This window comes from Alosa pseudoharengus, unplaced genomic scaffold, assembly GCF_046254945.1.
Source record: "Alosa pseudoharengus isolate Yale_2024_CS ecotype anadromous, Long Island Sound unplaced genomic scaffold, YU_APseudo_1.1 YU_APseudo_1.1_scf_20, whole genome shotgun sequence".
Taxonomy (NCBI): domain Eukaryota; kingdom Metazoa; phylum Chordata; class Actinopteri; order Clupeiformes; family Clupeidae; genus Alosa; species Alosa pseudoharengus.
In genome coordinates this window covers 16,788,294-16,814,793 of record NW_027468664.1, presented here as the reverse complement: position 1 = coordinate 16,814,793, position 26,500 = coordinate 16,788,294, and the positions used below count along the sequence as shown (strand labels likewise).

Here is a 26,500-nt window from a genome sequence, read left to right as displayed (position 1 = left end):
ACTAGTCTGGGTAAGAAGACTACCAGCGCTGACAGTACACACACCTTAACCTGTTTACCCATGGCAAGAGGTCACCTCCTGGGTTGAAATGCTTTTTGTGCCGGGGGCAAAGGGCATGTCACAGGTTACTGCACCTGGATGTACACGTGACGGATATCCAGGTGCTTAATGTAGCTCCTCTGGTGCTCATCTGAAACTCATAGAACCACGGTTACAGATAACCATTGTTCAAACTTTCAGTTTCAGGAGTCATTGCAAATCCTGACTGGAAACACTGAAATGCACATTCAATCTCCTAATGCACATAGAAATTGAATTTGCTACAAATCAAGCACAATTAACAGAAGCAATTTATCCACATATATTTGCATTTTTTGCATTTCTACCTGTGTGTTTCCGTAAATGTTGCCCTGACGACCTTAGGTTTTGATCCCACAGAACTCCCTAGATTAGTGTCCATTTTTAACTCGCATAGCACAGTAGATGAAAACACGCACATGCGCATATTCTTCAGCTGAATTTCCATGAACGTTCATAATATGCAAATGAGCCTAATAAAGTAAACTCTGAATGTACTGATGTCCACTGAAGATCTCCACTGGCTCTCTTGTAATACCACTTTGTACCACATGTGGCACATTGTTAAATACAATGCAAGTCAATGGAAGAGTGTGGATGTTTTCAAGACGATCGAATCCTACATAATTCCACAGGCAACCTTTAAAATAACGCTTCATATAATTTGGTTTTAAGGCCCTCCATAGCCTATGCAACCCCCAAAGTTCCATCCATAGCAAAGCCATCCATGCCTGCCTCAACCTACCTACACGCGATTTACTCGTAAGAATGCGTGGCACATGATGCGAACGACGTATGCTGCCGTCAGCACTCAACGATCCCATTTAGCCTACCGTAGGCTGCTGCACTTCAATGGACTACCGTCATTCTCAAGTGTGCACATCCTGTGGTAACGACGGTGTTGATCTAACGCTCTTGGTACTATTCATTTTTATTCATCAGGCTCATTTTGAATCTCTGCGCCTCCGACAGCCACGGGAGCTCTTTTACCTGTAGTGTCTTTGTGGAATATCCAATGTTTGGTCACTCAGAAACATAGATCTGTTTATCCATATGAGATAGCAGCAGTAACGGACTGCGTTAGGCAATCGTGGATTCCGTGGGACATTGTGAAATACTAGTCTCTAACAGTGGCTATTAGATTGTGTTCGTGTAAAGTGCTGAGATTTCAACATCGTCCGCGTCACCCGGATTTGGACTAATTTCAGGGCAGATGGTGTAACAGTGTTCTTGAGTTGACGCGCGTATTCGAGTGAAATCGGTAGAGGGAAATGTCTACAGATTCTCCTATAATATGACAGCAGAATAGAACTGACGCTTTTCTCGTTGACCGGTTATCACTTCAGTGGTGGGCACTCATCTATCTCTGGGTCTCCTACACAGCTGCCAAAATACCTTATCAAAACCAAACCATGGTCCCTGGGACTCCGGCAGCGATGCTCCCAGCTTCGGAGGCGGCCAAGATCTATCAGACTAACTACGTTCGGAACTCGCGCGCTATTGGCGTGCTTTGGGCAATTTTCACCATACTGTTTGCTATTGTCAATGTAGTGTGTTTTATTCAGCCCTACTGGATCGGGGATGGCGTGGACACCCCGCAGGGCGGCTACTTCGGCCTCTTCCACTACTGCATAGGTAACGGGCTGTCCCGAGACCTCACGTGCAAGGGCAGCTTCACCGATTTCAGCACCATCCCCTCTGGTGCTTTCAAGGCTGCATCCTTCTTCATCGGGATGTCCATGGTCCTCGTCCTCTCCTGCATCGGCTGCTTCGCATTGTTCTTCTTCTGCAGCACTGCCACAGTCTACAAGATCTGCGGCTGGATACAACTTGCTGCAGGTGAGTGTTTGGCATCTGTTGATATAGAGTTAGTTCTAACACCTCAAAACAAGCTCAGGGAGTGGAAGATTTCCGTTAATCCAATAGAGTTACATCATGATCTATGACCGTTTGTAAACAATCCCCCACCAATAAAACGCAGTAGCCTACAAGGAGATATCCTCTTTATGAATATGTGTAGCCTAGTGCGTGGAAATGAAAGTAAACTTTATGCCCATTAAATTGGGTTCCAGCTATGCAAACAGATTCTTCCATGAAAACATAATATTCATGAGCGACAGCAACGCTTGAAGACGTCTTTACAAGAAGAAATTGTTCCAGGTGCTGTCTTGCTCTCACAGCATGTGCAATGGATGACATGCCACACATTAAGTCTCTCGTTAAGTTAAGAGTCTAAATAATACAAATGTATTATAGCCTAAAAATATGATTATGGTGCGAGGTTAAATGTTTGCCAGTTGGTTTATAAGCTTAAAATGTTTCCCTAAAATATAATTTAAACCACCCTTTGAATAAATGAGATGACACATTTTGATGCTTCTTCATCTCATGACAGTAATAAACAGGTTTAATGAACTTGTTTGGTTGAACATTAATAAGCACACACCCACATTCACTCCTTTTCTTTATTACCATTCACAAGAGAGTGAGATACATTGCACACACATTTCTCATTAAAGCCTGCCTAAAATAGTGTTTTTTCATTAAGTTGTTTGCACCATCTTGCAGATTGAGGCTTAAGAAGTAAACACCACCGCAGAGATAATCTGAAGAAAATCCAGCACACCGCCATGCCATTTACTTTGGGCTGAATTAAAGCATAAATCCTGTCTAATGAGCACAGGGAGGCTGTTTTGCTCCTCCGCTGTGTTTTTCAGGATGGAAGCTTTCATGTATCGGCTGCATCAACTTGTTTATCTTCTGCTGGTGTTGACACCCCTCCGCCCACAACATCATTCTTTGTCAGGGGTGACACACATTGCATCGTCGTTCATTCAGATTTCTCAGGTGACGTGACACCAGCATGCAGTCATTTCTCAAGTGTTTGGGTACTTTGTCAACCTTCCTCTAGTCTCATTCTGACTTGAATTCTCATTCAAGTCTGAGGGGTTGATTCGAACACTCTGAATATGAAAAAACCTAGTTCAAGATTACTGTAAAGCCCAAGGCAGTATACTTGCTGATGCAACTACACACTAATATATATTGGAGGAATTAGGCATTATAGTGAGGCAAATGACCATTTTGCAACACAGTAAAATCAAACAAAATCATTTGTTTTCTTTAGTGTTCTTTGCTGAATCGCTTACTCTGTGTTTCTGTATCTGGAAGTTTTTTTTTTTTCACGTATCACACAACTGAAAGGGGATGGGTCATGTGGACCACATTTCTATTAAATGGAATATAGGGGATATCTCCAGATATTACAAAACTATTTGACTTAATATTAAACTTGAACACGTCTGCTCTCGATGCACTGCTTGGGGACGCTTTATGAATAACTGACTGAGCGCCAGTGATAGTCTTGGGAGCACTGGAGCCACTGCTCTGCGAATGCCCTGCACAGCTTCTCTCTTTATTGATCCAAAGAACATCACAGAGCTTTTGCTTCGGGCGATGACAAGAGACTGTGTTAACTCCTCAGTTCTCTCCCGTTCCCTTCCCTCGTGTTCCAGTCTTTGGGTTGCGTGCACTCTCGTCATCTCTATCCGTGTGTCTTTTTCTCTTCCGAATTATTGCACCTTTCATTTAGGCCTACACTTGCCTCAGTGATGGTAATAGACATGCATAAAAAAAACATTTGCTATGGAGAGTTGTGAACAACCTTCTTTCCTGGATACCAGTCTGGTTAGGTACATTGCCATTCACTTGTGGGGATTTATTTTTTTTTGTCTGTGAAAAGAAAATCTTTTTTGAGAGTGAAACAGCTGCCCTATGTTGTGTTCTGACTACTGTGTGGTGTAACTTCAGTTATGGTTCAGTTCAGGCTTTATCATATCATTGAGTACAGGGGGATAAAGGACAAAGCTGCATGGCATGGGAGTAAGGAAACAGCAGAAAAGACAGATGGAAAGGTACTCTTAGGTTATGGTGATCCTCCTGTCAAATATCCTGAAACATTTGACCTGTTTTCTTGTAATCTTTTTTTGTTAATGAATCTGGTTGGTCATGAGATTGTTGGAGAATTCTAAGAAAAGAGGAACGTGTTCAACTCTGATAAGAGGGTACTTTGAAGTTGGTTAACCAATCATGAGGAGATATTCATGAGGAGTTATACAAGCTATTTCCAAATATTTCTGACCAGTGAGAAAGGAGTAAACAACTTGTTCTCTCTTTTCAGAAGACTTGGGTTTAAAAGGATTGTTGCCTCAAGTCCAAATGCAATTTATTCAACCTGAAATTCCATCACATCCTATTTGATAGTTCCATTCAGTGGAGGTATCACAGACAAAAATGTGTTATTCATTCAAAACTCACCCATTGCAATGTTGGCCAAAGTTTTTCTTAAGAAAGAGGACATCAGGAAGCTTTGAGTATAGTGTGGCACATCTAAAATGTCTCTGTCTGTCGAAATGTTTGTCTCGAAGCAAATCTGAAACATATGCCCCCATCAGCATTGAATCAGCCAGTCGCGTGTCGCAGCTGTATGCTGGTTGACAGGTCCTTTCACTTGCAGTTACACTGATGTGATAGCACTCAGACTTATCACCAAGGTCCCCATCATCTTGTCTCTCTCTCTCTTTCTCTCTCTCTCTCTCTCTCTCTCTCAGTCACAGATGTTTTTCTAAGTGCCCTAATTATTTGATGAGGACAAAGATAGTGACACGCGGGTGAATTATGGTAGCTCTCACAGATCTCAAAGCTTTTCCTTTTTTCTTCTCTCCAGATACACAAACACACACACACAAACACTTGAAAGCCAATGACACACTACTGTAAGTAACACATGTCGGCAGTACACCTCTCAACCTCTCACAAAACACCTCTCGTGTCAACTCCAGCTGTATCCCATGCTCAAGCCCGCCTCAAAGCCCAGACTCAGGCACCACTGCTGCGTCACTGCTAATTTAAGACATCCAGTGGCGCGGGTCGTCTCAGAGGTAAGGCTCAACCCTTGTGCTCTGCCAAGCAGAACGCTGTAAACTAGATAATTTGTTTAATCCCCCCGGCCCGTCTCCACACACACTCACACACACATACACTCACTCTTGCTCTGTCACAGTCCCCTTGCCTGGCCTGGCCTCCGTCTCCTGCTCCTTGTACATTTCTCTAATTAGCTCCCAAACAGCACACACACATGCCCGGCCAGTGGCCTAAATGAGCTGCGGTGCCACCGGTGAGATCAGCGGGTCGAGTTGGCTCAGGGAGCAGCGGGCGCTGTGAAGGCGAACACCACAGGGTGTGTTGTCTTCATGGCAGGATGTGACACGGCCACTGATATGCCACTTTGGCTGCTCGGGGCCCCAGGCTGATGTTGAGGAGAAGGGTGATGCTTGGCCAGCCTGGGTGGACTACAAGCACCATGACTAGCACACAGTCTCTATGTGTGTGTGTGTGTGTGTATGTGTGTGTGTAAGTGAAAGGGAGGGAGAGGCAGCTGAGATACAGGCTGGAGTGACTATGAGCATCATGATTAGCACGTCTCTATGAATGTGTGTGTGTGTGTGTGTGAGTGACAAAGACAGACACAAAAGTAAATCAGCATTGTCTACTTTTGTAAGCCACAGGGGCTTGTATTCCCGCAGACTTCAACTGTTCGAGTAAACAGGAGGATTGGGCCAAGCATTAAGTATCTAATGGAGGTATTTAACGATCGGTTTTCTGGTCGGTCTGAGCACAGAGCTTCCTGTGTAGGTTAAGTGGGCCACACAGACCAGTGGAGCATAGAATGGCCTAGCATCAGCAGGTAACAATAAAAAGGCTCCATTTTATTGCTGCTAGCTTATTGATCCATTTTTTAAATCTTGAAAATCCCCCAAAGCTTAAGTAATACAGTAAAAGAGCAGGACAATTAGAGAACAGAGCTTTCACTGGTCAACATTCATTTCAAAGACAGGCCAGGCTGCTGTTTACAACGGTATGATGGAGTGTTTGTAGAATATATTCGGTTGATTGTTTTACACTCAGATAGACAGTCATGTAGGTGCAGAAGAATAAATTGTTTCTCTGACTCCCGGGCACCAAAATTACCACAATGTCAATTTATGCCTACATCAGGAAACCCTCAAGGAGAAGCATATCCCTCCCTGCTAATTATTTTGTCTGTGTTCCACACTGAAAAGAGGCTTTGTCTTCATTTTGGCAGCATAGTCTGGTGAGATTAGTCCGTACGAATGATAACCTTGCTTACACAATCTTCATCTACTTTTACTCACATACAGTACACAACAACTCCATGAAAGACAGACTCATATTCACTTTTAAATATTGTGGTTAGTTTTAAGGTTAAGAGGAAAGAAGAGAAATTGTGAGTGAACACCTGCTTCGTCCATCCATCCATCCTTTCTGTTTCCCCTCTGTCTCTTTCTCTCCATCTCTCTGTTTTTCATCTGGTTTTCTCTGAGGGTACACCAGAGCGTGTCGAGTCTCTCCAAACACACAGAAAAAAAATGAGCTAAAGGACGCCCACTCATCTGCCTCTTCTTTCTCTCTCTCTCTCTCTCTCTCTCTCTCTCTCTCTCTCTCTCTCTCTCCCTCTCGCGCGCTCACTTAGTCATTTCTCTCGCCCCCGCGCCACTCTCCCCCATTCAGTTCAGACACTGCCACCGGCACCTTGGCTAGCCGAGCGCTAATGGAGCGGCTAACCTTCGGACGGGGGACGCCGCGCTGGCTGGTTTACAGGCACCATTTGGAAAGCAAAACAGCGGTCAGCACGGCGGTGCTACATCATAAAGGCTGCAAGAAAAAAAAGGGAAAATAGGAAAGAGAGGGGAGGGTCATGAGAGAGTGCTCAGGTTTTACTTTGCAGTGTTGCAGTACATATAATAATCAGAAGAAGCCGCCCTCAGTGAAAAAGAAGAAAATAAAGCATATTCAAAATATAATCACGAATTATTACAAGGAATTACTTCTTATTGCAATGCAGCTCACTCACTGCTCAGGTATAGGTTTATATTTCTACCTGTGCGTTTCCTACTTGGAACTTTGTGTGTAGGTGTGTGTGTTTGTATGAATCACAGGGGTGCTATAAGGAAAGGGGGAGCTAGAATGATTCAAAGAGATCTGCACTGTCGGAGGGCCCCCATTGGAACATAATCACCAACATTATTATTATTTGCGGTAGGGAGATTATATTGGAGACCGAAAATGTCTGGCATGGGCATGGTGTGTGTTTGTGTGTGTTGCTTTCCCTTACCTTTGTGGCGGTGAACACCGAGAATGAATGGAGAATGAATATTACCTTGCATGTGTCGCACAGATACACGCCATAAAAAGCAAATAAGACTACAGGGATACATTTTCTCTGCTCATCACGAGTTCACAGAGAAGGGCTCTCTGCATAAAGCCCAACAGATGTGAGAGATGTTCTTCTGACCAAGATAAGCAAATCCCTTGCTGATTGGTATGTCGTTTTAAAGAGCTGTCAGCCTCTGAATAAATAGAGGAGTATGGGACACAAATTCACATGTGCAAACAACAACATCAACACACACACACACACACACACACAGAGAGACACTCCCATGTCCTGAGGTGTTAAGACGTCAGAGCAGGAGGAATTTTGTGAATACTTTTGGTGGAAAAAAATAAATAAAACTGCTTTGAAGAGCTGGCAGCTTCTTTATCCAATGTCACACCTTCACCAAACAGACACACAGAGCTCCCCCAGACCTGCTAACAGCGCTCCTAAAATTGGAACACACATTTTTGCATGCAACAGTTTTCAGCATCTTAATAGTTATTCTTTACTTCTTGTTGTATAATATGTATATGAATGGATGCCATTTGAATGTGTACTCAAGAGGTGTTTGCATGCTTAGTTTGATTGACAGCATTGATTGAGGAGCAGTGGGGCCACTTTGAAGTAAAGTGTGAGTGACACACAAGATTGAGGAGTGGCAAGGCCCTTTTGATCGTAATGATGACTGACAGCCCGTGATGGAAGTTTGTTTAAGAGCCATGGGGAAAGTGAGATAGACAGATGTAGTCAGAGAGAGAGAGAGAGAGAGAGAGAGAGAGAGGGAGGCTCATGGGTTTGTTGGAAGTTGGATGCAGTTAAAAAAAGGGCAGCATCCAGAGAATCTGAGATGACATATCCTCTTTTCGAATGGGATGGAAATGAGAGTTAATTGCGATATAGGCGGTAATTTTGGTTTGCTGGGATAAATAGTGTTCTGGTGAATAATAGCACTCTGCACCACAAACCAATCACCCCAGCACACTTGGGAAATCTTTGCGGCCTTGCAGTAGCACTGTTTTATGAGATTGTCAATAGCGACTAAAGCTACAACTGGATTTTCACATTCTCTTTCCTTTCTCTACACCGGTCGTTTAATGCCGTCTAATTAGGGGTGTAACGGTACACAGAAGTCACGGTTCGGTTCATACCTCGGTTCGGACATCACGGTTCGGTACGAGTTCGGTACAATGGAGGGAAAAGCAAAACAAAAATGCAGAAAGCATTTTTTTTATTGTGCATGTCTCAGGCTGTACCACCTAGTGTCATACAGTCTCTTCCCTGAGCTATCTGCAACAGCCTGAAGTGTGTAAGATATAGGCTAAACAGTACAATAAGTACCCAGACTCCATCTGTAACTTGTAAACAAATTAAGACAATCAGCTATAAAACTGAAAATAGGCCTACAGCATCTCTTATTTATGAAAGTGCAAATTACATAGAAAAATGATTTTTAAAAATCCACTTAAGCAAGACCTTCAACATCTGTGTTTAGTTGTATATGGAAGGGTCTACAATTTGCCTCAATATTTTTCATTGTGTGTAAAGTAATAATCTAGCCTACTAACTGTGAAAATATCACACTATTTTGCCTTTTTTTTAAAAACAAAATTGCTCCTTTCATTTCATAAACAGACTACAACTAGAAGTCACGTGACTTTGCCCTTTGACGTTAACTCACCGTACTAGCATGGTTTGTTTATTAGCCTGGTTAGCGTTGTCACTTTATTTTACTGTCTATGCACTTAACACCAGCTCCTCATGTGAGAAGTTACAAGTTACCCCAACATAAAGGTAATTACCATGCGATTTACATAGCTTTCTGTCATTACGAAATCATTTAATTTAAGCCATAGGTTTTGGCCCTATTTGTATGTGTATCCAAAGGCTGCTGAAGCGCAGGGGAAGTTTTTTTCCCCTCGTTTCAGTGATTGGTAGCCTACATCATCTGGGTGATGGCTTCGAATATGTGTAGCATTTATTCCACTCACATACCCAGTAACTGCTGAACAACGCTGACACACAGTTTCATCTTATCCACCACTCTTTCGCCTGTACTAACGTTAAGTTCTCAAACTTGCGATCTTAAATAGACCAGCGGATCCTCTAACTCTTGTGGGTCTAACCTTAGTGCTGCTAATGACTGACGGACTCGACTGACGACCTGACAAAAAAAAACATAGGCGCCAATCAGAGCTTCAGAGCTAAGGCGAGGCTACAGATTAGCGTTAGGTGTCGCTAAAGAACTCCCGTAACTCTCGCTACTTAACAGTAATTGCGCATGACATTAATTAATCCGCACACGAGTTTTATGTATTTTTATACCGTGTATTCTCCGTGTAAATTCATGCACCGAACCGTGACGCCCGTACCGTTTCGGTTCAATACGAATACATGAACCGTTACACCCCTACGTCTAATGGATGTTGAGAAAAGGCAGTGTTTTAAATGGCGATAATAAATGAGGGTGATTAACGTGAAAGTCCCCCAAATAGCAACTGTGTTTCTCCCCCTTCCAGCTGGGCACAATTGAGGCCTCTTAATTGCGTTGGCAATTTGCTGCATGACAGCGTTGGCCCTCAGTCGGCCCTCTCCCACAAAAAGCAATCATCTGGGGTGCAGGGGTGGTGAACCTAGTCCAAGGCCCATGAAAAGTTGCGTGCTGTGAGGAGACGCAGAACTCGGGGCGGGGGGGCTGCCGTGGCCCACTGGTTAGCACTCTGGACTTGTAACCGGAGGGTTGCCGGTTCGAGCCCCGACCAGTGGGCCGCGGCTGAAGTGCCCTTGAGCAAGGCACCTAACCCCTCACTGCTCCCAGAGCGCCGCCGTTGAAGCAGGCAGCTCACTGCGCCGGGATTAGTGTGTGCTTCACCTCACTGTGTGTTCACTGTTTGTGTTTCACTAATTCACCGATTGGGTTAAATGCAGAGACCAAATTTCCCTCATGGGATCAAAAAAGTATATATACTTATACTTATATACTTATACTTATACTTGTTTTATCTGTATGCCTATATACATTTACATGTATTAATTTAGCAGATGCTTTTGTCCTAAGTGATTTACAAAATGAGGAATAAACTAAATTACTTCAGTTCTACAGCCTGAAGCAATGTTTGGGCATTAATATAATAAAAAGTATTATTCATGGGCAGCCAAACAGTTTTGGAAGACAAAAATGTTCTCAGTATAAGTGAACCATTAAAAGTGATTTTGGCTATATAAGAACTATATGTTATTAATGTTGTACCAATATTTGAGCTTCTACAAGACCCTCAATATCACTAGTTTTGCATTTTGTTCCATATCTAGGTAAAACTAATGGGCATGCAGTATAAACATTTAACGGTCCCAGTCATATGAGAATATGTCTGTTTTCCACCTTACAAAGTTTGGGCAGGCTAGAGATAATACTTTTCAAGACATTAATGCCCAAACATGGCCTCCAAGATTTCTGAGAGTGTAAAAAGTATTTAAAATCAAGGGTCAATAAATGTATGAAAACATTGGAATTTAACACAAATATTGTACAGGTCTTAGTTGTGGGACCTAAATATTATGTAGACAAACTTTGAGCACAATATGAGATGGTGCAGCAACCATTTTCCTGGATTTTGTCTAAATCGACACGGAATTACCCACATGGAATAGTGTGGTTGGTCACTAATGGCACATTCTATCTTAGTTGACTGGCATGACCTTAATCATGCTTTACTATGTGCACTGTGTTAGGTATTGTGTGTTGTTTGTTGTCACTGAGTCTGGAAAGACACTTATCCATTACATTTCACTATGGGGAAGGGTGTGCGACTGTGGTGGAGCCGTCACCGTCTGACAAGCAGTCGACACGGGTTTGATTCCTGAATCTGCCTTTGCGCTTTGGATAAAAGCGTCAGCTGAATACCAGTCAACTTTAACTTAAACTTTTCCTTTTTTGTGATATAATAAGACAGGGTAAATAGGAACTGAGTAGGAAATAGAGGTAGAGAGAATGGGTCAGAGGAGATGACGTCAAGTTGGACTTGAACCTGTGTCCCTGTGGGCACTGAGCCTGCATGTGCTATTGGACACTAACCGCACCACCAGAGCTGTATATAGAGAGAGTTTGACCTATTAGGCAATCGAATGGTCTGAGCTATCCTGTTATGCGATTGGTGGTCATGTGGCTCGTAGATGCCATGTTAGATACCAACATTCATCAGATCCCAAAAATATAATAAATGGTTAAAAAAGAACAATAGCATATTCGCCCCATATTGTAAAGTCATCTGACGTTGGTCTCCAACATGATTTGAGTTGGCCAAACTCTTTCTATATACGGTTCTGCCCACCACTGCACTATGCCCCCCCCCCTGTGCATTATACCCTTATGATCAAATGTCAAATGCTAATCTGGAAAACAATAGGCTGGCTGTGGCTGGTTACGAGTTTAGCATCAGACCCAGGGGAATGGTTTAAAAAGAGAGATACTGACAGTCCCCGAAGGCGCCTCAGTCTCTTAGGACTGCTTGTACTGTCACGGTCCATATCACCCCCCTCCAGCATTTTGGAAATTATGCTAATCATTGATATATTAAGTAACAACTGCCTCGGGATCATTTTAGTAATTCAGCCTTTTATCAACAGTTTGTGGCTCAGTGAAGGCACATTAGAGGGGTATTTGGAATCTGGAAATTGTGTTCCTGACCTTGCCAGTCGACCTTTTCTCTGCTAGATAATGTAAAGTGTAAGGTGCATCTTGAAGATTAACATGTCTTGACATGAGGTTGATGGTAAGAAGAATAGTGAATAGAGTTTGTGTAGCAATATTGTAGCATGAGGAGCTGTTGCTTTTTCAGCATACAGCTTTTTTCTGTAATAATTATCGAATATTGAACTGTTTTGTGGAGAAAATCATCTCAGCATCATTTGAAGTTCGGCTTCGTCAGCAAAGACAGGGATCCCTGACTTGAAGTTATTTTAGATGCACACTATGCATTGAAGAAAGATGATGGACTATTACAGTCCATCAGATCTACTGTCAGTTAGCAAGAAATGCATATCTAGCAATGCTTGTGGGAGCTTTAAAGTGTGTAGGTTTGGCACGATAAATGGGGAGTGTGTTGAAGGTGGGACGCTGCATGGAGCTCAGAGGCTGAAGGGCTTTTTCCCAGTGTGCGGGCACTTTCCACTCCCAGCCCTTAGGGGACGGTCAATAAATGATGCACTGTTTGCCCCCATGCAAATGATCAGTGACAAATCCCCTCAGCCTGCAAAAGAGATCTGTGAGATCTGTTCTCCCAGTGAGTAATGTTCTTATAGTTTTGTGCTTAGTGAAGCTAGGTGGCCTCGTGCCAATTGAGACTTAGTTAAACATCCTTAGTAACCCCCCCCCCCCACACACACACACACACACTAACTGTGCCCACCCAAAATTCCCCTTGCAAACACCCCTGCCCCCCCACCACACACGAGTCACTAGCGAGTCACTAGTGAGGAGGACATTGATCACATTGTTGTCATACTACAAGACGACTCTCTCTCTGCTGGCTCTTACAAACGGTATTAGCTATTTGCATCATGTGACTAAAAATACCCCTGCACCATTAACACGCGCCATCCTTAATCTCCTTCTCCATCAGTGACCAGTACTTAATGCAGTGAGGCCTGTCTTTGCCTCTGATTTGTCACCTACTCCAATGGTTTGAATCAAAGGGTTTTACTAATGTTATTTTCAGTGCGCAGCCACCATTGTTAGGGAATCAGATGCAGGGGTTGATTTAGCTGGAAAAGTTGCTGATAGGTGTTGTTAATAGGACGACCAGGGACAGCCTCATTAGGGATTGATTGCCCTGGCTCTCTGAAGTTAATGTCATTAAGGTAGCAGGGAGAGAGCTGCTGCTGATTGCAGATGAGGGATTACGGGTATAGGCCTACTCGTCTTCGGCCTAATCTCAAGAAGAGGAGTGCAAGACCCCGGTGTCTTTTTGACCTTCCCAGCCCCCCCTGATCCCCTCCAATCAAACTCTCACCTGCACTTGGTATTTAAGAGGTGTACTTTCCATTTTCCACTTTCTAATGTAAAATTATTCAGTGATATAAGCAGGGGCGACCTGCAGCTCAACTCCCCTCTTATCTCAGGAGGCCATAGTTCATTGGCTTTGAGGATATACGCATTGCGCTAACCGCTATACCAGAATTGTTTCCAAAGCCTTTGAATCCGAGTGCAAAGAGGTTTGAGAGATAAGTGTGGCTTCACGATTGCCCCTGAATGCGAGTTAAAATGCTAATTGACAAAAGCACCGGGAGGGCAGTGGTTCTTCTTGAAATAATTATGTACGGCAATTTTCAACAGAATCACCTTTATGTTGTGCAGTTAACGTATCAGGGGCGATGTGTGCAGCTGGGGGGCATAGTAAATAAATTAGAGAGGAGCAGCAGTGCCGGCGCGAAAGCCTTTGAGCTTGTTTGCTGTGAATCCCCTGAGGGAGAGCTGGCTTAAGAGGAAAGTGATAATACCGGTACATCAAGCTTAAAAAACAAATACAAATGCACATACACTCTCACTCTTTCTTCCTCTCTCTGTCTCTCTCTTTCCCTCACACATGCACACACACACACACACACACACACACTGTCTTACTCTGTCTCACTCACACAGACACACACACACACACACACACACACGCCCAGCAGCGTTCTCAGTGCAAAAAGCGGCCTTGTCCTCAAAACAGCACAGAAACATTCAGGTGAACCTTTTTTTTTAATCCAACAAATTGGAAAGTACCAGTTTTCTGGTAGCAGGACAGGCTAATGTGAACCTCTGTGCTGGACACTCCTACATGGGCTCTCCGTTCCTGATTGTCATCATAGATATAGTGATAGCCTACAGTATAGAGACTTTGGTCACATGGAAGCCCCCATTGTGTTAGCTTCTTAATTATGAAACAAAGTAGGGCTAAGTTGAATTGTGTCTAATTAGAGCCTGGAGACTTGAGGCGAACAATCAGTGGCATTGTTCATCTTGATGACAAGGGCGAGGGAAAGTGAGGAGAAGACGAGGCATCACTGCCCATGAGCGCTGTCCTCGTTTGGCCCTAGATAAACCACATGCATAGTGTATGTACACGCGGCCATAAGTGGAAAATAACAGACACATGCACACAAAACACGCACAACTCAACCGCTATACATATGCTAAACTGTTTCATTCAGTTAGTTTTTTTTTTACATTTCTTTACATAACACAATTTAACGCTAAACAGTGTTTAAAGGCGCTTTACAAAGCCTCATGCTAAACCCCAACCACATAGGTGACAACACTCATTCATGCTCACAAAGTCAAAATCAACTGCACAGATCAGGCAAGCACACACACTCAAAGGTACACACACTCAAAGGTACACACACTCAAAGGTACACACACTCAAAGGTACACACACGAATCAGACACAGCGCAAATCCTCCCACGTTTACATACTGTGATTAGTGGGTTCAGGGGAGAAATCTAGTGTATATTTGACAATTGCTCTTTCATGCAGTAACCATATATCTTTTTTTAAATCCCTGCAATAAATGGGCTGCCTTATCTTTGCTCATTTGACAGCCGAAGCCCAGCCAGCCAGCCAGCCATTGTGCATTCGAGAGGAATAACCTGCCTTCGCCGTGCTGTTGCGAATGGGCTTGATTTGATTAAGGCACCAGAACAAAATAGAGTTTTTGCAGCTAAAATGGCAGCCATGGAGACAGAGGGTAGGAAGGGTTTGGGAGTGGGAGGAGGGGTGTGTGTGTGTGCATGGGGAGAGGTGTGAGAGAGTGAGTGTGGGGGATATTCTATGTGTGTGTGTGTGTGTATGTGTGTGTGTGTGTCGGGGGTAGTGGGGGACCTCAGATTGTCGTGCAGGAGAGGTTTGTAAGCGCAGGTATCGGGCACCTGCTGGAGTGTATAGATTTCCCATTTGTGTTTATCTCCAGCATCGGCCGAGTTACTGTCAGGGAGGACCAGCCAGCTGATTTATTCCCTCTCTCCTGAAGAGAGACAAGGGCACGGTGACCTATTAAAGAAGGCAGGGGGATTGCATAGAGAGTGTGTGTGTGTGTGTGTGTGTGTATGCGTGTGAAAGGCAGACTGTGTGAATGTGTGTGCGTATGTGTGTGCGGAGTGTATGTGTGTCTGTGTGTGTGTGCGTGTGTGAGCGAGTGAGCGAGAGATCAAGAGATACTATCTTGGTTCTTCATCTTGTCATTTATCAGGTTGAACTCAGTGGCAGGTTGAGCAGGCTTGGACCCTATTGACCTTGCGGCCCGGGCGAGTGACACGTCCTTGGTCGCCCTGACCGCCTGGCCGCCCCGCCTGCCCGTCTGCGGAGCGCCAGAGTGCAACCCCTGCCACTCGATTTTGCCTGTTTGAAAAAACACCAGACATCAAAGAGGCGAGGACATTGGCCGTGTCGTTTGATCCGGCACCTGTGCGGACACGCACTCTCCTCGTCTCCTCTTGGCTGTGGAGATGGAGCTGTGCGGCTCGTAAGGGCAGTCAGGGATCAAAGGGAGTGGAGTGTCATGCTCTAAAGGTCCTCGATCCCCTCGTCCCTCTCCCCCCTCTCAAAACCCCTAGGGACTGAGGTGTTTCTCTGAGGCGGAAAACAATCCATCATGTTTGCCATTTGAGCTTGATCTGCATCTGAGGACACACACACACACACACACACACACACACACACACACACACACACATGGAAACACATACGTGGGCATACACACACACACACACACACACACACACACACACACACACACATACATAAATGATACATAAAATGACACAATCCTTTGCGTCCATGACACACATGCATGAATGCCTCTTCCTCCTCCCCTCACTTACTTATGGATGTCTCTGTTCCTCCTGCGAGCGAACACGAACACGCCATGCCCTTCAGGTCAGTCAGCAGCCAGATCAATCCATAATAATGGATGCCGTTGGCCTGGGCACAGAGCCGTGCGGACATCAGCAGTCACATCACAGAGGCCCCGGAATAAATCACCCTTCCAGCCGGAGCATGGCTGAGGTCCTGGGAGGAGAGAGAGAATGAATGAGTGGACGAGCCAGCCGGAGATTTAAATGCCTCTTTGACCCCTGAGGGAAGGATAACATGAAATCTGTTGTCTCAGGTCAAGGATCTCTGGACCCACAGGAGTGTCCAGATGAATGGCTGGACTCAGGTTTGGTGTATGGGGAGATGGAGGCTGACTAACTGAAAGGGGTTGAATTAGAAGTATAGGTCCCCCCTCTGTGGTGTGTGTTAGTGTGGTGGGTTGTGTGGTAGTGCGTAGTGTGTGATGGTGTGTGGTAGTGTATGGTGTGTTTGGTAGTGTGTGATGGTGTGTGGTAGTGTATGGTGTATGTGGTAGTGCGTAGTGTGTGATGATGTGTGGTTTGTGATGGTGTGCGTGGTACTTTGTGATGGTGTGTGGTTTGTGATGGTGTGTGTGGTTTGTGATGGTGTGTGTGGTGGTGTGTGAATGTCCCAGGTGTGCAGAGGCATCACAGGGCTTCTCTTTGATAAAGCACAAGCCGGTGACAGGCGTTTGAAGTGATCCGGTGTTTGAGAGCCATGCCGTGATTGTCAGCCGGGAAAATCGACTGTCAACTGCATATGAGCAAGGACTTCTTCAGGACAACTCACCTGTGTGTGTGTGTGGCAGGGGGCATTTCCGTTTGCTAAATTGGGCATAGAGGCCATCGAGTCCTCCAAACAGTGAGATTTGCAGGAGAGGTCAGGTTAACGCCGCTGACAGATTGGAGTAAGGATGTGGGGTGCACAGCGTGTGTCAAACTCACAGCAGGCGTTGAGCTTTCATTCCACTCTCAGTAGATGCAAGATGGGGAGGGGGGGTCTAACTGATCTCTGTGGTGTGTGTGTGTGTGTGTGTGTGTGTGTGTGTGTTACAGCAGGGTTATTATTATTAACAGTGACCTGTTTATTTGGTTTTTCAGATCATTTGGTTGTGTTGCCTAGCAGAGAGAGCAGGTGGGGAGGGGGAGAGAGGTTGCTGTGGCAACAGTGGTCCTCTCACACCCCTGAAACAACCCTCCACCCCCATCTCTTCGGTGTGGACACACACATGTAAACACACGCACACACTGTATCTCAAACAAGCACACATGCACACACACCACATGCACCAGGTGCATTTTTCTCTCACTTTCTGTCTTTGTCACATTGTGTGCGTGTGTGTGTGTAAAAGAGAAAGCGAGAGAGAGAATTGGGGTGGTGGTGGTGGTGGAGTGGGTGCAATCAGCGGGCATGTTGTCAGGGCAATCTCTTCCCATCAGGTGGATGCACCAGCAGATAGAACCCTCACACCCTCAGGTTCATAAGAGTCAGAGGCCTGTCTCCACGGCAACCTGCCAACCCCCACCACCAGGGCATCACACATCATCCTCTCACCTCACCTTGGCACAAGACCCCAGAATAATGACCAGGCTATGCCAAGCATGTTCCCTAGACCCCCTAGCAGCTAGAAATCCTTTCCCCTCTAACATCCCTCTGGTCTGTTTGTGCCCACTGGCCAGGCTATGCCAAGCATGGGGTGGCACCTGATGAGGTGGCACTGTTCCTCCTGTGGCACCTGTTGTTTTTCAGTCACTGATGAGGCCAAGCTGGGGGCACACATCTTCGGCCACACACACACACACACACACACACACACACACACACACACACACACACACACACACGTACACACACACACACACACCATTTCATCACTGATGTCTCCATCAGCCCTGCACAGTCTCAGTCAGCCAACAAAACCCCCTCTGCTTCCAAACAATCATTTAAAAGAATATTCAAATCCACCAGCATTCATAAATGCTGCTGTGTTGAAAGGCTTTGTCCTAATTGACAGCTATCTCACTGATCCTCATCTGTCAGGATGCTTAAATGATTAACCCGGTTATGGATTTAAGTACACAGCATGCTCCCTAGGAATGGCTTGTCCTTAGCAACCCCCCCCCCCTAAAATTCCCTTACACATCTGTCAACTGAGAGTTGTTGTGATCGGTGTGTGTGTGTCTGTGTCAAATGAATATTTGTCTCAAGTCTCTGGGACGTCTCCTTGCCCCAGTCAGTAGTTCTGTGTGTGCCTGCCAAAATAAACAAAACAACAAAAAGCAAAACAGACTCGGTGTCGGCTAAAAAGAGTAGTAGATAATAACGTCTCCCCTTCCCGCATCCCAGATCTGAGGAATATTAAAACAATCCCATCACAGACCACTTCAAAAGTCTCTTCCTTCGCTCCAAGAGGGGGAGAAGAAAAGATGACACCTGTATTACATTCAAAGGGGCTAACTAGTCAGGGGGCTGTCAGCGCACCTGAAGGAGTAGAGGAACCAGATAAAGGGGACTCATCTTGGAATATCAATGAGGTGCACTAATGACACTCCACTGCATTGAGAACACATCACTCTCTCTCAATGTGTTCTTGCATTCAGAGTCTGTAAACAGGACCCCCCGCCCCCCCTCCCATCTCCCCACTCCTTTCTTTATGGCTATTTCTCAGCAAAGATTATTGGAGCCCTACTGGGAAAGAGGAAATTGCTTTCTTATGGTTCTTGCATGTGGTGAACAACGGTACTGGTTGGCGTCCAAAGTGCCCAAGCACGACGGTTTGGACTGTTGTCAGAACAATGGCCCAGATCTCTCTCTCTCTCTCTCTCTCTCTCTCTCTCTCTCTCTCTCTCTCTCTCTCTGGCTCTGAGGATGCGCTCACAGCTCGTACATGTGTTGTGTTGTGTTGTGTTGTCGTAGAGACGTGGAGTCTCCGGCTCTCCTTTGGCAGATGGAGCCATGTGCTCCACAGGGCTGCTGGCCTTGCCTTGTAATTAATAGGGAACACCTGTTCGCCATCACCTCCACTGCCTCTCAATCCACCCGCTTTACTGTGGTGTGTGTGTGTGTGTGTGTGTGGGTGTGTGTGATTGCTGAAAAATGAAAGGGCTTGAAGATGATGTTGGTCAGTTATTGGTGGAGTTCTGGCCTGTTGTGCAGGCGGGCTTAGGAAATTATCTGCCTTTGTGTGTGTGTGTGTGTGTGTGTGCATGTGTGCCTCCAAGCATATCGTGATATTAAGCAACACACAGGCAGGGCACTCTCTTGTTTTTACCGGAGTTAGTACTCCTGCTTCACAGACAGCCCAGCGAGGCAGCTGGTCTTGAAAGCTGGAGTCGGTTGTGCGGCGGTCATTCATAATTCCACCCCTCCGACCAGCTGATGAGAGGAAGGCAGTTGCCATGACGATGCATCTGCCTCCAGCTTGCCACGCACGCCAATCTTCCACAGCTGACTGCTGAGTACATGGTTACTGCTGCACGGTAACCTCGCCATGACAACAGCATCCATCCATCTACAGCAGGCGCCTGTTCTCTCGGCTCATGTTTTTGCCTCTTTTTTTTTTTTTTTTTTTACATCGGGAGCTCTAATGGAAAATAGATTTGCCCTAAAAAAATCATCCAGAGTGATGACGCATCGAAGAGTTAATAAGCATTAAGAGTTCATTTCTCCTTACAGTGCCACTGCTGTGGCTGACAACTGCTCTTAATTAGTGTATCTCTGTCTCTTTACCCAATCTATATGCAGAGATACTGGATGTCACAGACGTAAGTGCAGTGCATTCTACATCCAGCAGAGATGAATGAATTTCCCCTTCTGTATACAGTGGAGGACGCACTGACTGCACATTAATACCCCTCTGTACTGTTCAATCATTTTGCCTATTCAGAGTCATTACGATCTCTTTTGTGGAAGTGTGTGGCAATAAAAGTGATAACAAATGGAAGTACTGGTTACTCAGCAGTCTGTGGTTTTTAGAGGCACTGCTCTGTCGTTTAGTTGCTAACATCACACAGCTGACTGCTGAGGTAAGCACGTGATGAATTTTCTCTCCAGATGGACCGATGGAGGTGGTGGTGGGGGGAGGGGAGGAGGGGGTGTGATGTGGGGGGTGCAGGTTGGGAGACGTGATGAAGTGCTAATAACGTCACAAGTCCCTGATCCAGACTGCAGGCGCTGATAGAGTTGCCACGCCGTCTCTCCCTCCCACTGTGCCGCAAACTCCGCCGGGTTGTAAATCTGATCCTCAGTCAGTTTTATGGAGGCGTTGTCGCACAGGGGCCGTCTCAAAACACCTCTGCAACTCCCAGGACACGGAGGGGCATAGATCTCTCTCTCACACACACACACACACACACACACACACACAGCAGGCATTCACCTTTCATGTCACTGCAGTGTACAAGGATCAGCTTTCAACCATAGCAATGAATTACGTACTACATTTTCAACCACAAAAATTGACTGTTGATTAAACAGGCACAAGGCAGAGATACACTGCCTGCATTTATTGATTTTAATGGTTATTTGCCATTGGTTAGTACTTCACTTAACGCAACACCAAATAACTTTTCCTCTGTTGCATGCCCTATTTGTTTATCCAGCACCAGCTTTGCAAATAACAATGTCCACAGACAAGGTATTTCAATTTTCAATTTCAATTTTATTAAGGATAGCCCCTTGAGATGAATCATCTCGTTTTCAAGGGGGTCCAAAGGTATAATATGTTGCATGATTTTATGAAAGTACGATGTATTGCGACATCGGATGCAAGTCAAATTTGTAGTTTCTCATGTCTCATTCCATCAAACTACAGAACCGCTATCCGATCCGGCAAACTTACATAGTGCGGTTATAGCCGATAGAGGGCCGCGAAGCGAATGCAGAAAGTGCCGTTCACCCTGTTACGAGTTGATGAACCACTGAAACGATTTTGGAAACATTTTAAGGTACAAAAAACTCTTTGGTGTTGCTTTAAATGGAGGGTTTGCATCGGAGCGCCTATTCATTCACTAAAATAGTCTGCAGAGATGCTACTGTTGTGATTGTTGTTATGTGTCTATATGCATTCAGCATTCAATATCCTCAGCTTCATTCTGGCTATTCTACCCTCCTCTCAGTTTATTTTCCTCAGCTCTCCATTTTGTGCTCTCCCAGGAAAACAACAGAAACACACACAAACACCCTCCAACAAAGCCCACCCCGCTAGGCAGTGCTGATCCGTTCGATAATGGCCTCACACCGACAGCCACTCGGCATTCTCAACCACGCTTTCCTCTCCGCTCCCCTCCTCCTCCTCCTCCTCCTCCTCTCCTTCATCCTCCTCCCTCACTTGCTCCCTACTTTCCACCTCCAAACATCTCTGTCTCGCTTGCCTCTTTTTCTTCCTTTTTTCTTCTCTCTCTCTCTCTGACTGCCATTCACGTTCATCTCTCCCAGAAGGATTCTCCCGCGTCTCACAAGATTGACTTCACCCAGAGTATTCTGAGCATAAACAATTGAGACAGGCCTTTCTATTTCTCACCCCCCCCACCCCTCCACTGCCTCTCTCCCCCCTCTCCCGCCTTGCTTACCTGTGAATACCTCCTCTCTCCTTATCTGCCGTGCTATCGTTCAATTCTAATCTGTAAAAAGACATGTAAAATATGTGCCGTTAAACGGGTGGCTGCTGTCTTCAGTGTGCATTATAAAGGCAGCTGGCCCCACACCGGCCAGCATGGACAAAGAGACAGACGGACATGGGGAAAGAAAGGGCTCCTGGTGTCTCAAGGCAACCGGATTCAGCACCACTGGAAAGGAACAGCTCCCAGCCACAGTGGGTTTGGTATGCATGCCCATGGGCTGAATTCAGCACCTCCACGGCTGGACAGCGACTTTCTGTTTTCCAAACCACAAAAACAGAGAGAGAGAGAGAGACCTTTTATTGTGTGGTTTATTTGTAAACTGGGTTTAGGAGAGATACTTGTGTACATTTGCTTTTATGTCTGGAAAATAAATAGACAATAAAATAGTAATAAGTGAAAATCACAAATTAAGCGTTTAAAAGTTAATTAAAGTGAAAGACAAGAAGAGATAGACGATGTAGAAAAAGAGCAAGAAAAATATAAAGAAAAATGATTTTAACGGATCCATCTCTCTCACATACAGTTGTTATTATTATACATACACACAGATTCTATTTTGTAGGCTCATTGAGTTTGTTATATTGCTATTTATTCAGCAGACTATAGGAACCGTAATGTGTGTGGGTGTAATAGAGTGGGTGGTGTTGGGAGGAAAAATTGTCATTGGTGACATAATTAAAGTATAGGGTTAATGCAAGGAAAATGCAAAGGAGCACAGGTGTGTGTGTGTGTGTGTGTGTGTGTGAGAGAGAGAGGCTTTAAAGTTGGTTACTTCTTTTCAAGAGTTCTTATGCCAAGTTAACTCTTGTGCTTGAAGAGATTGGGCCAGTTTTGCTGCTGCCAAAAACAGATTTGGTGTGATCGAGTCTTGTACTCAAATGTGGGGTGTGATGTTGGTCAGATAGACTTCTGTAGTGGAAGAGATTTGGCCAGGTTGACTTCTGTATTGAGAGAGATTTGGTCAGGTACAGGAAAAGATTGGCTGACTTCCATAGTGGGGAGAGATAGGTCCAGTTTGACTCCAGTAGTCTTTGAGATTTGACTCCCATAGTGGAAGGGATTCGTCTGATTTGATCGCCATGCACCTCCCACCTGCTGGGAAGTCTCACAAACAGCTATCAACTGAGAAGCCTCTTATGAAAGCAAGAGGGGGGAGACACAACAGAGGGAGGGAGAGAGATTGCAAAGAGGTCTTTATGTGTGTGTACATGTGTGTGTGAGTGTGTGTCTATTGGTTTCAAATATGCCATTGTTTGTGTTGTATTACCACTTCATGTTCCTAGCCAGGGTCCCAAAAAACACTGATTTATCTGAGAACCAGGACTATGGGCTGAATAAGCTGCCTTTGATCTTGCAGAATTCTACCTCACAGTGCACACACACACACACATACGCATACGCATGAACTAGTTACATAATGATGGTCATGCATGTTTAATGTCTGGATGTTAGGACCCGTAAAATGAAAACTGCAATGCCCTGCAGTAAAAAAAGAAGGGTGTGAAGAATGTGTGATATTTTTATTCATAGAAAATATATAAATACATTTTGAGATGTGTTTATGCTATTTGCATCAGTCTTGTTTCATAAATGAATTTCTTTTAGGGAATATTTTATCTTCTCACCCAAGCACAAAGACGTGCTCCCTGACCAAAAAAATAAAAATTAATTCTCACTCATTTAGCGTTGAAATGCGGGTGGTTTAATCTCAAATATCACCTCTTATGCAATTATCACGATAAAAAAACATTGCTGTGGTCCCAGTTCTTGTGTTACACTAGTGTGTGTGAACATATTGTTTATTTGAGGTGGAAACAATCTCTTGACAGAAAAGGTTGCTGTAGCCAGACGTGTGTGTGTGGGTGTGTGTTTCTGTGTGTGTTTGTGGGTTGGTTGGTGTGTGTGTGTGTGTGTGTGTGCATGTGTGTGTGTGTGTGTGTGTGTGTGTGTGTGTGTATCCAGACTAGAGCCAGGCGTGGCACGCCGCATTATCTAAATCTTTCAATCGTTCAGGCGGTGAGGAAAAAGGCGCTGAGTCCGTTCCACCATCTGACCCTGGATGGTTGCTGTGTGTAGAGGAGACGACAGCACAGAGATTTGACTGAAGTTTCATTATCTCCGTCTTTGGCATCTCCCTCTCTTCCTCTCATTTTCTCTCTCTCTCTATTCTCTCACTCCTTTTTCTATCACAGAGAGAGGAAGTGGAATGATATGCGTTTCATAATTGATGATCAGCACAATGTTTGTGCGTGTGCTGCGAGCACCTCTCTCTTTCTTTCTCTCTCTCTCTCTCTTTCTCTCTCTCTCTCTCTCTCTCTCTCTCTCCTCTAGCTGCTTTTCGGCTTTTGATGCTCAGCTGCAGCCACCACAGAGAAAAGCGGGGGATAGAGTAAAGAGATAAGAGAGCAAGAAAGAGGGGGAAGAGAGAAAACAGCAAGAGAGAAAGAAAGATTGAGCCTGACAGGGTGAGAAAGAAGACAACACTGAGACAATGTGTATTGCTGAGAGACAGCAAGCGAGAGATAGATAGATAGAGAGAGGGGGAGAGTGATGGAGTCACAGAAGAAAAATAGATTGGACTTGTTCCTGTGGCTTTGTGAATAATCATTGCCTTTTGACAAAAGGACTTGTTCCTGTGGCTTTGTGATGTAAATAATCATGGCCTCTTGACAAAAGAGCCTGCATTCACAGAGCTGTGGTGTTGGTCGGTGGGGAGAAGCCATTTGTAAAAGCTTGAGTCTTTTCATGATATCCCTTTGGTATGGTGTTTTCTCTAAGTGCCTGTGTAAGCGGTAAGACGACCCCCCCACCCCCCTGCCCCACACAGGATTAGTAGGGGCAATTGTGTTACTTGCTGCCATGCATATTATGACTGTTATTATCACTCTAATCATGATTAATGATTCTGCCCTGTTGGACTCAAGAAGAAGAGACGGGATCTGAGAAAAAAAACAAGAGAGAGAGTGTAAGAGAGAGAGAGAGAGAGGGAGGGAGAGAGAGAGAGGGAGGGAGAGAGAGAGGGAGAGAGAAAGTGCAGGAACCCAGCAGGGGTCCCCTGAGTCACTGTTGCTCCTACAGTTATTTATTTGCTCTCTCCATTCATCTTCTGTAGTCTATATGTCTTAACCTCCGCCCACTCCTTCCCTCCTTTCATCTCTCTCTCTCTCTCTCTCTTTCTGTCTCTTTCTCTCTCTCTGCTGTTCATCTGCTATCTCTTTGTGACACAGCAATTACCACGTCAAACTGAATGAATAAGAGAGAGAGGGAGAGAGGGAGAGCGCAGGGGTGGTTAGTCTGTCATTTCCTGGGATTATCCTACAGCTAAATCCTCCAGGCAGCTTCCGTCTGTGGGTTGGGCTATCTTACATACCACGTCTGTCCTCTCTCTCTCTCTCTCCCTCCCCCCTTCCTCTGTCTCTCTCTCCCCCTCCCTCTGTTTCTCTGCCTGTCTCTCTCTCCATCTCTCTCTCTTCCTGCCTCATCTCACCCCACGTTGGTTTCTTGCCCAGCTTGGGCGCTCGCCGCCCTTTTTATTGACCCCTGGCTTTGACATCCTCCAACAAATTATCACCTCATTCCTTTGGCTAATAATGTTGCCATTGATTTTCCCAAACAGTAGCCAGCTCTCATTGCTGACAAAACATTTCACATCCATCCACTCAGCTTTTGTATTAAAATGAAATGAACCACTTTAGAATTATTTGAAAGATGAGAAAACAGTAAATGCCCAGCATATTTATCCATTCAACTGTAGCTGAAGATGACAATGTGGTGGCTTTGAACCTTGTTACACTCCCCACTAAATATACACAGTTAATTCAGATGGTAGCCTATTATGTAAGCACATGCATTTCTCTTGCCTGTTGATCTACTTAACCTTGCACCTAAGATCCCTCTCTATCCCAAGAGATGAGCTTCTACTGTTCTTGTGGCAGGTGCTGCTCGCTTGGCAGAGCCAACTCGGTGCAATCCGTAGCACTGGCACGTTGTGCTTGTTGTTGTTTTTGTTTGTGTCGTCTCATCTCATCTCTCTGCTCCCGGGAGCGCGACAGTAGTCACCCCTAAAGGCGAAAGGCGAGTGAAATCAATCTTTCTTAGAGACTACAGTGCCAGGGCCCCAGGGAGGAGAAGGCCACTGGATTGGGGATGGGAAAGGCTCAAGGGGAACTTCATCTCAGCTTAAATCAAATCAAATCAGTCCGCAATGCCGCCTCAGCATGACTAGGCGCAAAAAAAAAGCATCAACATCATGGAACATACACACCCCCCTTGCACTTATTTATTTATATATTTGTTTGTTTGTTTGTGTGTGTCTACGAATCCAGTATGTTTCCGATTGTAAAATATATATTTTCCTTTCCCCGTCTTCTTTGCCCTCTTATCTTCCTCTCTTCTTTTATCTCCCTCTTTTCCCATCTTCCCTCTTTCTCCCCTCTCCCCCAGGGACATGTCTGGTGCTGGGCTGTATGATCTACCCAGATGGCTGGGATTCGGACGAGGTGAAGAGGATGTGTGGTGAGCAGACGGGGAAGTACACCATCGGAGCGTGCTCGGTGCGCTGGGCCTACATCCTGGCCATCATGGGCATCATGGACGCTATGATCCTCTCCTTCCTGGCCTTCGTGCTGGGAAACCGCCAGGACGGCCTCATGGCCGAAGAGCTGCTCAGCGACAGTAAGAATACATGA

The 26,500-nt window shown here is 45.1% G+C and overlaps 1 protein-coding gene across 1 annotated transcript; it reads left to right on the top strand.

Moving 5' to 3' along the window:
- Positions 1–1,490: 1,490 nt before the first annotated feature.
- Positions 1,491–26,500, top strand: lhfpl3 (LHFPL tetraspan subfamily member 3). The gene is made up of 2 exons (XM_076297537.1): positions 1,491–1,917; positions 26,256–26,500. Exons 1-2 carry the CDS (start codon positions 1,491–1,493, stop codon positions 26,498–26,500), a joined length of 672 nt encoding a protein of 223 aa, XP_076153652.1.